Below are 12,701 nucleotides of genomic sequence, written 5' to 3' on the forward strand. Positions count from 1 at the left end.
TGTTGACTTTTAACAAGTCACTTCTACATGCTTCCAGTTCTCCACCTAGACTTTTAGCTTAAAATCTAGTGGTTCTCAAGAGTGTGGTCCAGGACCACACCTAGGAACTTATCAATCCTCAGGGTCCTCTGCAGCTTGGGACGAGAAACTGCTTTATCAAGCCCTCCTGATGATTATAATGGAGGCTAGAGTTTAGGAACTACTTGCTTATTAGGGGATCTGCAACAGGTTGCAAGCTGGAATCATTTGGGGAACTTTTGGGAAAAACAGGTGTCCAGGCCCCTTTAAAAGGCCAAATAAATCAGGGATCAAAATACCTGTGTTTTGGAAGCACCCTAGGTGACTAACATGTAGCCAAGATTAAGAAACTCTACTGTGTAAGGATATTACTTATGGATACGTGGCCAAATTTCTACCTGAAACAAAGACTATTGAAGGGTTTTCCAAGAGTTGAGTATAAAGGTTTCTAGGCTTTGGAGTCAAATGGAACATGGGCTTACACCTTTGCTCTGCCACAAAGTGGCCTTGGACAAGTTACTTAACGGTCATTAAACAAGGAAAAAACGTATATTGCCTTGAATCGATATGGTGATTGAATTCTAGAACATCAAGCACCTTGTGCGGTTCCAGCACAGCACGTACCCGCAAGTGATCTGCAGATGCCACCCCCACTGGTGGGCCAGCAGAGCACGCTGCAAGTCAAGAAAACCTGAGGGCTAAGCTGTACCCCAAGTACTATTTGTAACTGCCCAGCTGGGGACAGAGATCTGTGGTAAACGCTCAAAGAAGCAGGAGTGAAAGAAAATCTTTTATTTAAAAAAAAAAAAAAATGGCTCTGAAAACAGTTAGTCCATGCGGGCCTTCAGTGTCCTCGTGGTGATTTTGTCCTTCTCACTGCAGGGGGAGAAAGTCACAGAACATCTAAATCCACGAGACTACAGAACAAACTACAGCAAGAGCTGTCCTAACTCGGGTTAGCTGTTTTGCCCATGCTACACTAACATCAGCTTGTTCCCCTGGCCTGTGGTGAGGAAGGGGGAAATGGAGAAATTTCTGCAGGTGAAGCCATCAAGAGCTGGGATGACTCAAGGCTGGAGTGTGAAGCACTCCAGAGCAGGGCGAGGGCTCCCCCAGCCTGGAGAACAAGGAACTGAGGAAGCGGGTATGAGGGTTTCACTTCAGTGACTATAAATTCTCAATATCAGCCCTAATCTGTTTTTCACAGGAATTAAGCAGGTCATCCCGTAACAAAAGGGTCCAAATGGGACCCTTATTCTGGGACACTTTCCAAGGAAAGCTGTCGGGAGGGTACCTTTGACTTTAGCCAGTCAGATTCCTGGTGACAGCCCCAAACAAGAGGGAAAGGGTGGCAGGACTCTGGCTAGGGGGTTGGAAGGTGGTCACTGAGCTCGGTACACCATACAGGTGTGGCTTCCATGCTGGGGGAGAGGAGAGGAGGGACCCAGGATGTATTCTGATCAATCTGCAGGAGCTCTGCACAGGTCCCTGAGATTTTGGGAACATTGTTCAGGAAGGCAAGAAATGTCTACTGTGAGCAAGAGGAGGTGACTCGGGGCCAGGGAGCCTCACTGGACAGAGGTTGGGGGAAGGGAATCCAGGTAGGCTCCCAGCTGCCACCCTTAGGAAGCACGGATATCTGCTATCTGGTGCCTGCTGCAAGAACCTTTCTTATTTCACACCTGACTCGGGGGCTGGGAAGATGGGCTATTTGTGCAGGAGGGGAGAGGCACGTGTCTGCAAAGCTCCCAGACTTCTGACGCATACTCACATGATGTGGACAATGACTCCCATGCCTGACACCGCATCCCTGTCCACAGCATTCAGCATGGCTTGTGAGATGGTTTCAAACAGGTGTTCTGGATCCTGCCAACAGAGTAGCAGCCTTTCAATCCCCAGAACCTCAGACCTTCACTTGGTCTGGCTCCTTAATTCTCTTTTCTCTAGGCTCAAGGTGCCCAGCCCAGGCACCTCCTGTGTCTGGAGGGATAGTACCCTGGGTGCGAGAAACCCCCTCAGCCCCTTCTCAGAAGGAAGCAGGGTTACTAAGATAAAGTTGAGGCCCTGAACCTCCTCCGTTAACCAGCAGTGTGACCTTGAGCAAGTCAGTGTCCCTCCACAAAACCTCAATCCCTCTTCTGTAAAATGGGGAGAACAGTCCCCACCGCTCCTCTGTGCCTCACCAGCTGTCTGATCATCTCTCCTCCCACATGGCTCCAAAGTGCCGCAGAACCTAGCCTGTCCAACCATGGAACCATTTCCTGCCAAACCTCTTCCATCCTCTACATCCTCTATCTTGGTTTGCTTAGCTAGAAAACTCAAGTATCCTCAGTATCTCCACCATTCTCACTTCTGTTTTAAGGGACTAAATCCTCTAGACTCTGGCTGCCCTGCTCCCCCAATGCCACTTTCTTTGCTCAGGACCTCAGCACCTCCTGCAGGTGCCAACAGCCCACCGCACCAACCTGCAGGCCTCTGGCTCCTAGGGTCTCTTACTACCTTAGACACCATGTCAAAAGAAAAAAGTGCCAATTCCTTGGCATGCCATCCAAAGCATTTGCAAGGCTCATTCTGACCTCAGGCTCCACCTTCCTCCACATTCTGCCCACACTCCAGCAACCACAGCAAGCTCTCTCCAGTCACTCCACTCCCCAGGCCCCTCCTGAACCTCTAACCTTTGCACAGGCTGTTCCTTCTGCCAACCAGGTCCTTTATTTCCTCCTCTTCCCCGTCAACTTCATTTTATCAGATAACTGGGTGTCTGTCTGGCTTCACTGGCTGCAATGGGCCCTTGAGGATGGACTTCCTGGTTTCCCTGGAGCCTGGCAGAACTGGCACACCAGTTAACCCTCCCTGTCAGGCACTGCTCCCATCTTTCCAGGCCATTTCCTCACACCACCCTCGTAAGACAGGTTCTACTATTATCCCTGCTTAACAGCTGAGGAAGTGGAGGCATAGAGAAGTAAAGTGACTTACCCAAGAACATAACCAATTTAGATGGTAGGTGGATCTGGGTTCCCAACCTAGACAACCTGGCTCCACAGCCCGTTCTGCTGAGCTGCCTCTAAATAATCCTACACCCTGTTAAATGTTTATTCAATGAATGGATGTGAGAACCCCATAAACTCCAATGAGGAATTATTTGTCGCTGTAGCAAATATCTGACTGAGGTCTCCTCACAGAAGGCGCTCTCTCTGGGAGCCAAGGCTCTGGCAGATGAAGTTTCTAGACACCCTTCCAAGGCTCAACAGCTGTGACTTTCTCTCCTGCCCGCACCATTCTCCCCATTGTTGTTGTTATTTTGCGACCCCATGGACTGTAGCCCGTCAGGCTGATCTGTCCACGGGATTTCAAAGGCAAGAATACTGGGGTGGGTTACCATTTCCTTCAGGGATTCTCCTCATTACCAGTCAGGTAAACACATTTTCCCCTGATGGTCAAGGAGTGGGCACCTCAGAACTCAGCCCCACTCCACGCCAACAACTCACCATGTTGGGCTCCCAGAGGGACTCGCACATCCCGTACATTTGTTCAGTGCAGGTACCACTGACTACAAAGTCATCGGTCACCATGGGGCAGCCAATAAGGTCTAGAGAGCAAATGAAAGGCTTAAAGGTCTTCGGGTCCAATCCGGCAATGACCGGCTCCGTGTAGTAGGGCCCAAACCTGTGGGACCAGGAGCAGAGAGAGAAAATGGCACTCAAGAGCATTTCCTTTCCTGTTTAGTCTATCCAGACAAGGCCCTGGCCCAGATCCAAATCCCCCTTCCCCTCCTCTCTTGCCATCTATAAATGCTCTAAGACTTTTTCTTCTTTTCTCTGACTCTTACCTTCATATTCCCTCACCACTGACCCTCTCTTCCTCTTTCTTTCTTCGGGAATTTTCTTTTTTTTTTTTAACCTGTTCTTCCCTATCCTCATCCAGGTCCTATCACCATTCAGTCTTCTATTTATACACCTATACCTTTACTCCTTTCAAAAAAAGATTTCAAGCAGTTTGTAGAAAAACACTGAAAATAAAACTGAGCCACAAAAACATAAGCCGTTTGCAATAATATGGATGGACCTAGAGATTATCATACTAAGTGAAGTAAGAAATACTATATGGTATCACTTACGTAGAACCTAAAATATGACACAAACTTCTTTGTGAAACAGAAACAGACTCATAGACACAGAAAACAAACTTACAGTTACCACAGGGGAAAGGGAGTGGGGAGGGATAAATTACGAGTTTGGGGTTAGCAGATACTATATATGAAATAGTTAAACACGGTCCTGCTCTACAGCATTATGTTCAATATCTTGTAAATATAATGGTTATTTAATATCCTGTAAAAAAAAAAAAAACATGTGAAGTGAAAGTTGCTCAGTCATGTCTGACTCTTTGCAACTCCATGGACTGCATAGTCCATGGAATTCTCCAGGCCAGAATACTGAAGTGGGTAGCCTTTCCCTTCTCCAGGGGATTTTCCCAGCCCAGGGATCGAACCCAGGTTTCCTGCATTGCAGGCAGATTCTTTACCAGCAGAGCCACAAAGGAAGCCCAAGAATACTGGAGAGGGTAGCCTATCCCTCCTCCAGAGGATCTTTCCAACCCAGGAATCAAAATGGGGTCTCCTGCATTGCAGACGGATTCTTTACCAACTGAGCTATCAGGGAGGCCCTTGTAAAAAAAACCATCATGGAAAAGAATATGCATATATACATAAAACTAAATCACTTTGTGCTACTAGAAACTAACAAAACAGTGTAAATCAGTTCATTAAAAAAAGGTCTTCCTATGCACCACCACCAACAAAAAACCCCTCCAAACAGAATGCAAGACACTCAAACTAAACACAAAGTTTTGTTCTGAGTCTCCCAGCAGGCAAAGCAAAAAAAATACTCAGTGAGGTGGATTATTGTCATTGTCTGCCATCAGGAAATAACAGCTCATCAGAAACTTGCTCTAGACCTTGAGATCTGAGAAGAATCTATCTTAAGAGATCTTCATTTATTATTTTGAGAGGAAAATACAGTTGATTAGGCAGGAGACATTGTTAGAACACCGGACCAGCTCAAGGGAGAGCTGACCCCTTTTGTGGGCTAGTAGCCAATTTTTATAGTCTCAAAGACAAAGAAACTTCCTGCCGGAAGGGTGGCATTAGGTGATTGGTTAGGGTGCTATAGTGTGGGTATTTTACCTAATAGGGAGTCAGGGAGTTGGCTGGTTTAGGTCAGGGGGTCTCAAGGCAACAGCTGTTATGGGGCTTAGTCAGTTCCAGAGATGACCCTGGTACAGGGCCCCACATCTGTGACCTTGGTATAGGGCTCCACAATCCCCACTCTTTTTATTTATGGGTCAAATCTTTGGCCCCTTAACACCCTGCTTATGACTGAGTGACTATCTAGCCCCATCTCAGGCCATGGGGACTCAGGTCACCGGGGAAAGGGGTGATGACTGCTCCAACTTCTTTAGGCTGAACAGGGATGTCATAGGGTCCTGGGTCATCATAGGGATCTTTATATAGGAAATACTCAAAAAGTAATGGCCAGTATCCTCAACAGAAACAGTAAGTAAACAGACATTATTCATGTCTTATATCAGTTCTCAGTAATACCCATGGGCATGATCTTAAGGTACAACTTTGTAAAAAATAATAATTCTAAATAAAAAATAATAATTGTTAGGTAGAGGAAGAGGTGGAAGTAGTGCACTTTGATCTGGTATTTCTCAAACAGATCCCGAGATATCAAATTTGTCTAAGAAATTAATTTTGTATTTTCCTCTCAATAAACTGAAAATAAAGTTAAATAAGAATGTCCTGAATTATCTGGGTAACAACCTTAAAACTAAATACAACAACACAACTCAGGGCCTGTGTTTATACTTCCAGTCATGTTGATGCCAAGGTACCACCTGAAGGTTAGTGTTTACTTTTTATTGGCAGTGTTTCACAGAGGTGCCTGAATGGATTCTCTGGGATCCATAAGAAGTTTTTTACTTTAAAAAGGGTCTGTACATGGCTCAATTTTGCAAATCATTGCATTTGCCTATCCTGCTGAAAAATCAATGACTTCAGTTGGACTTGTACAAAAAGCCTGGTTACAGTAGCTAAGAATCTAGAATTTTCCAGGTCAGCCTCAATGTCTCGTATTTTTATTACGAGTAAACATGAACCATTAAATATATGGAACCTAAGTGTGAGGTAATCTGTACAACTCTGTAAGATTTCCCCCCATATCTGAAACTAATACAATATTATAAATCAATTACACCTCAATTAAATTTATAAAACAAAACAAAAGAAACACCTCTCCCTGCCTACCCCCATAAAATAGTTTTTCAAAATCTTTTGTTAAGCCTTTCTCAATTTGGGATTTTTAGAAACATGGTTATTACATATGTCAGACAATTCATAGCTAAGAATATTAACATCAACCAAAAAACAATAACTCTTATTTTTCAATAGTAAAAAGGCAACAATATTGCTCCACATATGGAAATGGCAAAATTTTAGTTTTAAAGCTAAAGGGTACTTTTGTAACTTTTCTATAAAGTCAAAAATTATTTCAAAATAAAAAGTTTAAAAAAAATAAAGAAAAAAAGAGCTCAACTCGTCTTCTTACCACCCAGTTTTGCCCAGAGATGGATGGGGAAAGTATCTACAGGCTCTCCCTTCAATTTCATCACAACTTCTGGACTGAATTCTACAATTAGGGGCCCCTTCTTGTCTCACCATAAAGTTACCAAATGTCAAAAATTAACATACGCAATTCCTAGATTCCATGTATTCCAGAGAATCTAATGATCACAACAGAATGAACTCTGGGGTAAGGGTGGCTCCTGGCTGGGAGACTCCTGGGCACACTTTGGTAGCATTAATTTTGTTGCCTGGGATCAAGGTTATTTGCTTTCCCTGCCTTCTTCTGAAGTAGCCCTTTTTCTTTCTTATTTGATTGTTAGGCCCAGAGAAAACATACCCCCCAAAATAAGGATACTGTCCTACAAATAAGACATGAGTCAGCCAGGGGAATTTCCTTCCTGGTATGTTCCCCAAGTCCCAGGCTACCCTTCTACTCACCGTTTCTCGTACAAAAGGTTGGCTACCATGCTCATGAGGGTGTAAGGTTTGATCTGCCGGCCTTCCTTCAGCTCATACAGGTTCAGCCGGAACTTGAGGCGCTGGGCACTGTGGTAGAAGGAGACAGTGTGTTAGCAAGTAATTGCTGAATGTCCCCTGTGTCCACCTCATGGAGGTCAGGAGATGCCTAAGGAGACACACAATCCCAAACCTGCCAAGAGACTCCTCCCCGTCTCCCAGTGATTTTCTTACCCGAAGTCCAGCCTCATGCCCACTTTGAGGTTTTGTCCAACACTTCTACCTGTAAACATGCCACTCTGCTAACCTTTTTCCTCATTCTTTTTTTGAGGTGAGAAAAGGGGAGTAAAGAAGCGGATTCCCAACCCCCCCACCCCCACCCCCCTACACACACGTTTTTGAGGAATAGTTTATACAGCACACTCTGGACAGGAGCCTGAATGCAGACATAGTGATGGCAGCTTACAGTAGAAAGAGCAGTAAACTGAGAGAGCTGACTTGGGCTAAGTCTTCCTCTTCCCACTTAATTTTTCCATTCCTAAGATGGGGACAAAGTAAGTCATCTGGCAGTGAGATAACGTATGAGTGTTAATAAACAGCAGCAGCTGCACTATTGGACCGAAAGACACCTAAGAAAAGAGGCCACGCCTCCTCCAGTGCCATGGCAGAGCTCAGGGATAGGCCCTGCAGGGAGCAGACCAGTGACAAGACTGCTGGAAGCAGAGCACTGAGTCACAGGACCCCAGAAGAAAGACACAAGCCTAAGCGTCATCGAGGAAAATGAGGCCCAGCAAAATTAGCAAAGACTGCCCACAAACATGCAAACTTGGTGAGAGAAGCCTCCTGAAGAAAAGAAAATAGTGTGAGGGGAACAGCTGTGATTGGAGACAGGAAGACTAATGGGGGCCTCACAGTGACAGGAACACTAAGCCATCATTCTCTGATTCCACCAGCACTGGGATAAAAGGACTGGTTGGTTCAGATCTCAGGAAGAATATCCAAGTTATATATATTATTGAGACTTTAGGAAGGTTTAAAGGAAATGAGAGAAAAAAATTCCTGACAAGCTCCCATCCACATCTGTTGTTGTTCAGTCGCTAAGTTGTATCCAACTCTTTGTGACCCCATGGACTGCAGCACGCCAGGCTTCCCTGTCCTTCACTATCCCCTGGAGTTTGCTCAAATTCATGTCCATAGAGTCAGTGACGCTAACTAACCATCTCATCCTCTGCTGCCCTCTTCTCCTTTTGCCTTCAATCTTTCCCAGCATCAGGGTCTTTTCTAATGAGTCAGTCCTTTGCATCAGGTGATCAAAGTATTGGAGCTTCAGCTTTAGTATCAGTCCTTCTAATGAATATTCAGGGTTGATCTCCTTTAGGATCAACTGGTTTGATCTCCTTGGAGTCCAGGGGACTCTAAAGAGTCTTCTCTAGCACCACAATTCAAAAATATCACATCAGGAATTATCAATCTTCTAAGAACTATGTCCAAGAAGTGCTGCTTCTTAGGCCACCTGTAACCCCATCTTCCCTCTTGAAACTTTGACCCTGACTCTTTTCCTCTTGTCTCTCTTCTTACCCCACTACTGAATATACAGTTCAGCTCTTGAGTTGTCACTTATTTTTTCTCTCTATACATTTTGTCTCTCTGTAATCTGTTCTCATAGATTTAACAGATCACCAAAGCCTATCCAGCCCTGAGATATAATCTCAAGACCTCAACTGCTCACAGAATGTTTCTACTTGGCTTGTCACTTCAAAATTGGTATCAAAATCAAAGTCATCACCTTTCCCCTAAAACTAGTCTTCTCAATTTCAGTCAACATGCTCAAAACAAAAATCATCTTTGAAACATTTCTAGATTGCCTACATGTCAAGTACTAAACTAGACACTTAACAGATAAAAAAGACAGGAATCCCAACCTCAATGCACAACTCTTTGGCCTCACAATATCCAAGTAGCCACTTAGGTAAGTCAGCAACAACTCTCAGAAATGCCTTCTTTTCCTTTCCCACTACACCACCCCGTTATGACCACAGCCCTCACACCTCACAGAATCCTTATTTCATCTCCCCAATTCTCCCTTCTCTCACAAAATCACTGTCAACTAAATAGCTACTCTAGCAGTTAATATGCACCAGCTCATTATGGATTAATTATCTTTCGATATGCCTGCCTTGTCTCCCAACTAGACCACTTGTAGTTCTTTAGGGACTGAGCATGAGCTTTGGCCTCAGAAATTGGGATCCTGGGAGTCAGTCATTAGCTTACAACTTGAGCAGTAAGACTCTCTGATACCTTGTTTCCTCATCTGCAAAATGGGAGAGCAACATGGTGATGTATGTCCTTAAGAAGATTAAGGTCCATGAAGATAAGGTGCTTTCCACAGTATCTGGCTCCGAGTAAATGCTAACCTGGTTAGGATCCACTCTATCGTTAACAGTGTTCGACAAAGTCTCAGATTCAGTGGTAGTGTTCAGTAGAAGACTGACACCCAGGCCACTCATCCCGCTAGGCAAGGCTAGTCCAAGAAGCGTGGGTGTGGGTGGGAACCCCCGACACTTACACTGTCTGGACGTCGGTGGCAAGACCCGCCAGGCCGATGTACAGTCGGTCGCCCATGGGAAAGATCTTCTGGAAGTCCGTGGTCACCATCTGGGCCTGGATCCCGAAGCGCCTGTCAGCAGCGATGGCCACACAGTTCTTCCCCTTCATGGCCATGACGGCCCCTCCGTTATAGGACATAATAGACTGAAGCAAACAGAGCGGAGGGGCTCAGCTCGAGGGGCAAACAAGGCCATAGCACCCAGCGCAGCCCCTGATTCGCAGGCTCCTCTACGCACCGTCCTCCACTCTGGAGGCGCCTGGATACCCTGAACTCCAGCTCTGAGATTAGCGCTGTGAGGCTTCGAGGAGCCCCATTTCCCGCCGCTGTCCTCACCAAGGTTCGCACCCCCTTCAAACTGAAGTGGCTTCCTTCAATCGACCACCAGGCCTCTCGACCTCCCAAACTTCCCATGACCTCCCCTCCCCATTCCTCTATCCCTACGCCAAGTCCCTCTTCTTTGCTCCCTGTCTCACCATGATTGCGGTGTGTTAGGACCTCCAATCGCCACAATTCCAGCAAACCTGCTAAGGGCCTCTCTACGCAACCACCCTCGCTGCTTTCTCTCTATTGGCTGAGAGGCCGACCCTTCCGGAACATCTTGATTTTCTATTGGCTGTGTATCTTTGTCAGTCACCAGTACAGGAGTTGGGTTGAGAAGCCAAAACCTAGGTAAGGAAAGCGCAAAGTGAAAAGTCACTGTGAGTGCGGAAGAGCTCGGCGTCGCGGTGCAATCTGGGATAGTGGTGGACCCAGTCTCTGGAAGCCAAAGACGCCGGCCGGAACCTCCGTCCACGTGGGCTGGTGAAACCCGAAATAAAGGGCTTTGGCTCCAGTAAAGGGCAACCGGGTTGGTTAAGGGCACGCTGTGCGGTCGGGGATACTACTCTTGAAGCTTGTTTCATTTATTCACTCCAGAAATCCTTACATCTGTTGTATGCCAGGCACCATGCTAGGCTCTGGACATGCACCGGACTAGAACAGTGTCCGGTATTTGGGAGGCGCCCGTAAAGTGCCTATTTACTGTTGGAGAGGGGCGCTGGGAGGGCGTCGCAGATATTCTGCGGCTGCAGGGGTTGGGCTGCAAAGGGGGCATTTGGAAGCTGCAGGTCGACTTCACGAAGCCTCATTATCAGATCACCCTGAAGAAGAACGTTCCGGACTTCCCCAAGTCTAAGATCCAGAGGAAGCAGGCGACAATTTCGCCAGCCCCAGCCACCCCCGAGCCAATGCAGGGCAGGCTGCACGTCCCGCCTGCTCCCACCCCTAGATCGAGACCCTTCCCTTTCTCCCTTGGGTCTGACTTCTTTCGTCCCGTAATGGGATTTGTTCTGAGTCTTCCGCTGTCGCAGGCTCACGCCCATTGACTCGGCTCACCGCCACTGCAGTAGTTATCACAGTCTCTGTGGCGCAATCGGTTAGCGCGTTCGGCTGTTAACCGAAAGGTTGGTGGTTCGAGCCCACCCAGGGACGTCTCCTTTTTCCCACCATAAAAAAGGAAAATCTAAAGGCATTATTCAGTCAACCGCTGTAAAGCCAAATTTTGTATTGAAATAGCAGAGACAAAGCTTTTTCTATAGGTAATCAGGGGGTCATTGTGATTGAAAATTCGTTGTTGTTCAGTGAATGACAGTATTTCTACCGCACTTCCCTCCGCCACCTACCTCCAACCCCGCCCCCAAATTGGATTGCCGGAAAAGCCAAGACAGGTTTTTGTCTCACCGTGCAACACGTTTCAGGTTGCATTTTTCGTTAAGAGTAAGAATGAATTTGCAGTGGAGATCGGTCAGTTTTCCACTGTCTGCCTCTATTGATGTTACAATCTCGAAATGTTACATTCGGAAAGGAAGAAAATAGCGCGAGAGACAAAGGCAGTGACAAATTGAGGGATGAAGAGAAAGGTGAGAAAGGGAGAACACAGCTGTGGTATACGCAGAGAGAAAGAGGAGACATGACAAATAGGCGTAGTGGAAGGAAGACCTGGGGAAAATGGAGAAAGGGAAAAGAGGCTCAATATGAGAAGCACGAGAAAAAGGAGTTGGACAACAACAAAACAGGTTCTTTTTCTAGAAATACAGAGATGTGGGGAAGAAGATGGGGAAATAGAAGCAGAATCTAAGGACATTGTTTTGGGGAGAGAGGAGTTAAAGAGCACAGAGGTAAAGATAGTCATAAAATGTCTAGAGGAGCTGCACTCTCCTAACATTGTCATCCTCTTCCAAATCTTACCACCACAGTATCTCTTAGTATATGTGCTGGAAATAATTACCTAGATTCCCGAGTTTCTGCCCTCCGGAAGCTTTTGGTCTATGACAGACAGTGACTCTTCTGGTGAAGAGTCTGTCAGCTAGGTGACCTCCTGATATACTACAACTAACAAAATCGAGGGGAAGCTTTGGCACCTCATGTCTGCCAGAGATGCATCCCTGGGCTGGGAGTGGCAGACTCGGCTTGCTTTTAGGAGGCGCTCTCTCAAGCCGTTCCCTTCCACATTTGATCTCTCCTCAAGGTTGGGCTCAGAGGAGGCCTCTTTTGAAAGCCTTCTTCACTGCTCATCCACCCTTACAGGGGGAGGGAAGGAATGGAAGTGGTAGGTGGTAGCAGCAAACCCGAGGGATACACAGTGCCCACAGAAGCTAACAGGACAGGCTATGTAACACTCCAGCTTGCCCCCACTGCTCTGTGAGTGCCCTGTGGGCATAAGCCGGGCTCATCAGCTTTACATCCCCTGTGCTTAGTGCAATATTTGACAGCGGCACATGACAGGTGCTTCTTGGCTGAGAAACCAGAGAACTTCAGAATTGAGAAGGGTTTGGTCAGAAGGTTCCCCGGATAAGCCAGAGAGGCCAGGGATGTGGGGACTGGAAAGTGACTGAAGTGACTAAGATGAAGTTGCAGTAGTAGTGGGGGCTTCAGCATGCTTCTTCTGTCTTGTGGTTTGTTTGTGACTGATGCTTAATAACTATCTGAGGAACCAGTGAACCGATTCCCAAT

At 46.4% G+C, this 12,701-nt stretch overlaps 1 protein-coding gene and 1 non-coding gene across 2 annotated transcripts; one reads left to right on the forward strand and one right to left on the reverse strand.

Annotated features, from left to right (window-relative positions):
* Positions 1–795: 795 nt before the first annotated feature.
* PSMB3 (proteasome 20S subunit beta 3) lies at positions 796–10,262 on the reverse strand. The gene is made up of 6 exons (XM_086357965.1): positions 10,184–10,262; positions 9,669–9,853; positions 7,085–7,192; positions 3,507–3,684; positions 1,790–1,884; positions 796–894 (listed from the first exon to the last, which is right to left on the reverse strand). Exons 1-6 carry the CDS (start codon positions 10,184–10,186, stop codon positions 846–848), a joined length of 618 nt encoding a protein of 205 aa, XP_086214091.1. The 5' UTR covers positions 10,187–10,262; the 3' UTR covers positions 796–845.
* Positions 10,263–11,106: 844 nt separating this feature from the next.
* Positions 11,107–11,180, forward strand: TRNAN-GUU (transfer RNA asparagine (anticodon GUU)). Its single transcript has one exon. It is a non-coding gene; the product is annotated as a tRNA-Asn (tRNA).
* The last annotated feature ends 1,521 nt before the right edge of the window (positions 11,181–12,701 follow it).

This window comes from Bos grunniens, chromosome 19, assembly GCF_055505025.1.
Source record: "Bos grunniens cultivar Pamir isolate PY7600 chromosome 19, Bosgru_T2T1.0, whole genome shotgun sequence".
Taxonomy (NCBI): domain Eukaryota; kingdom Metazoa; phylum Chordata; class Mammalia; order Artiodactyla; family Bovidae; genus Bos; species Bos grunniens.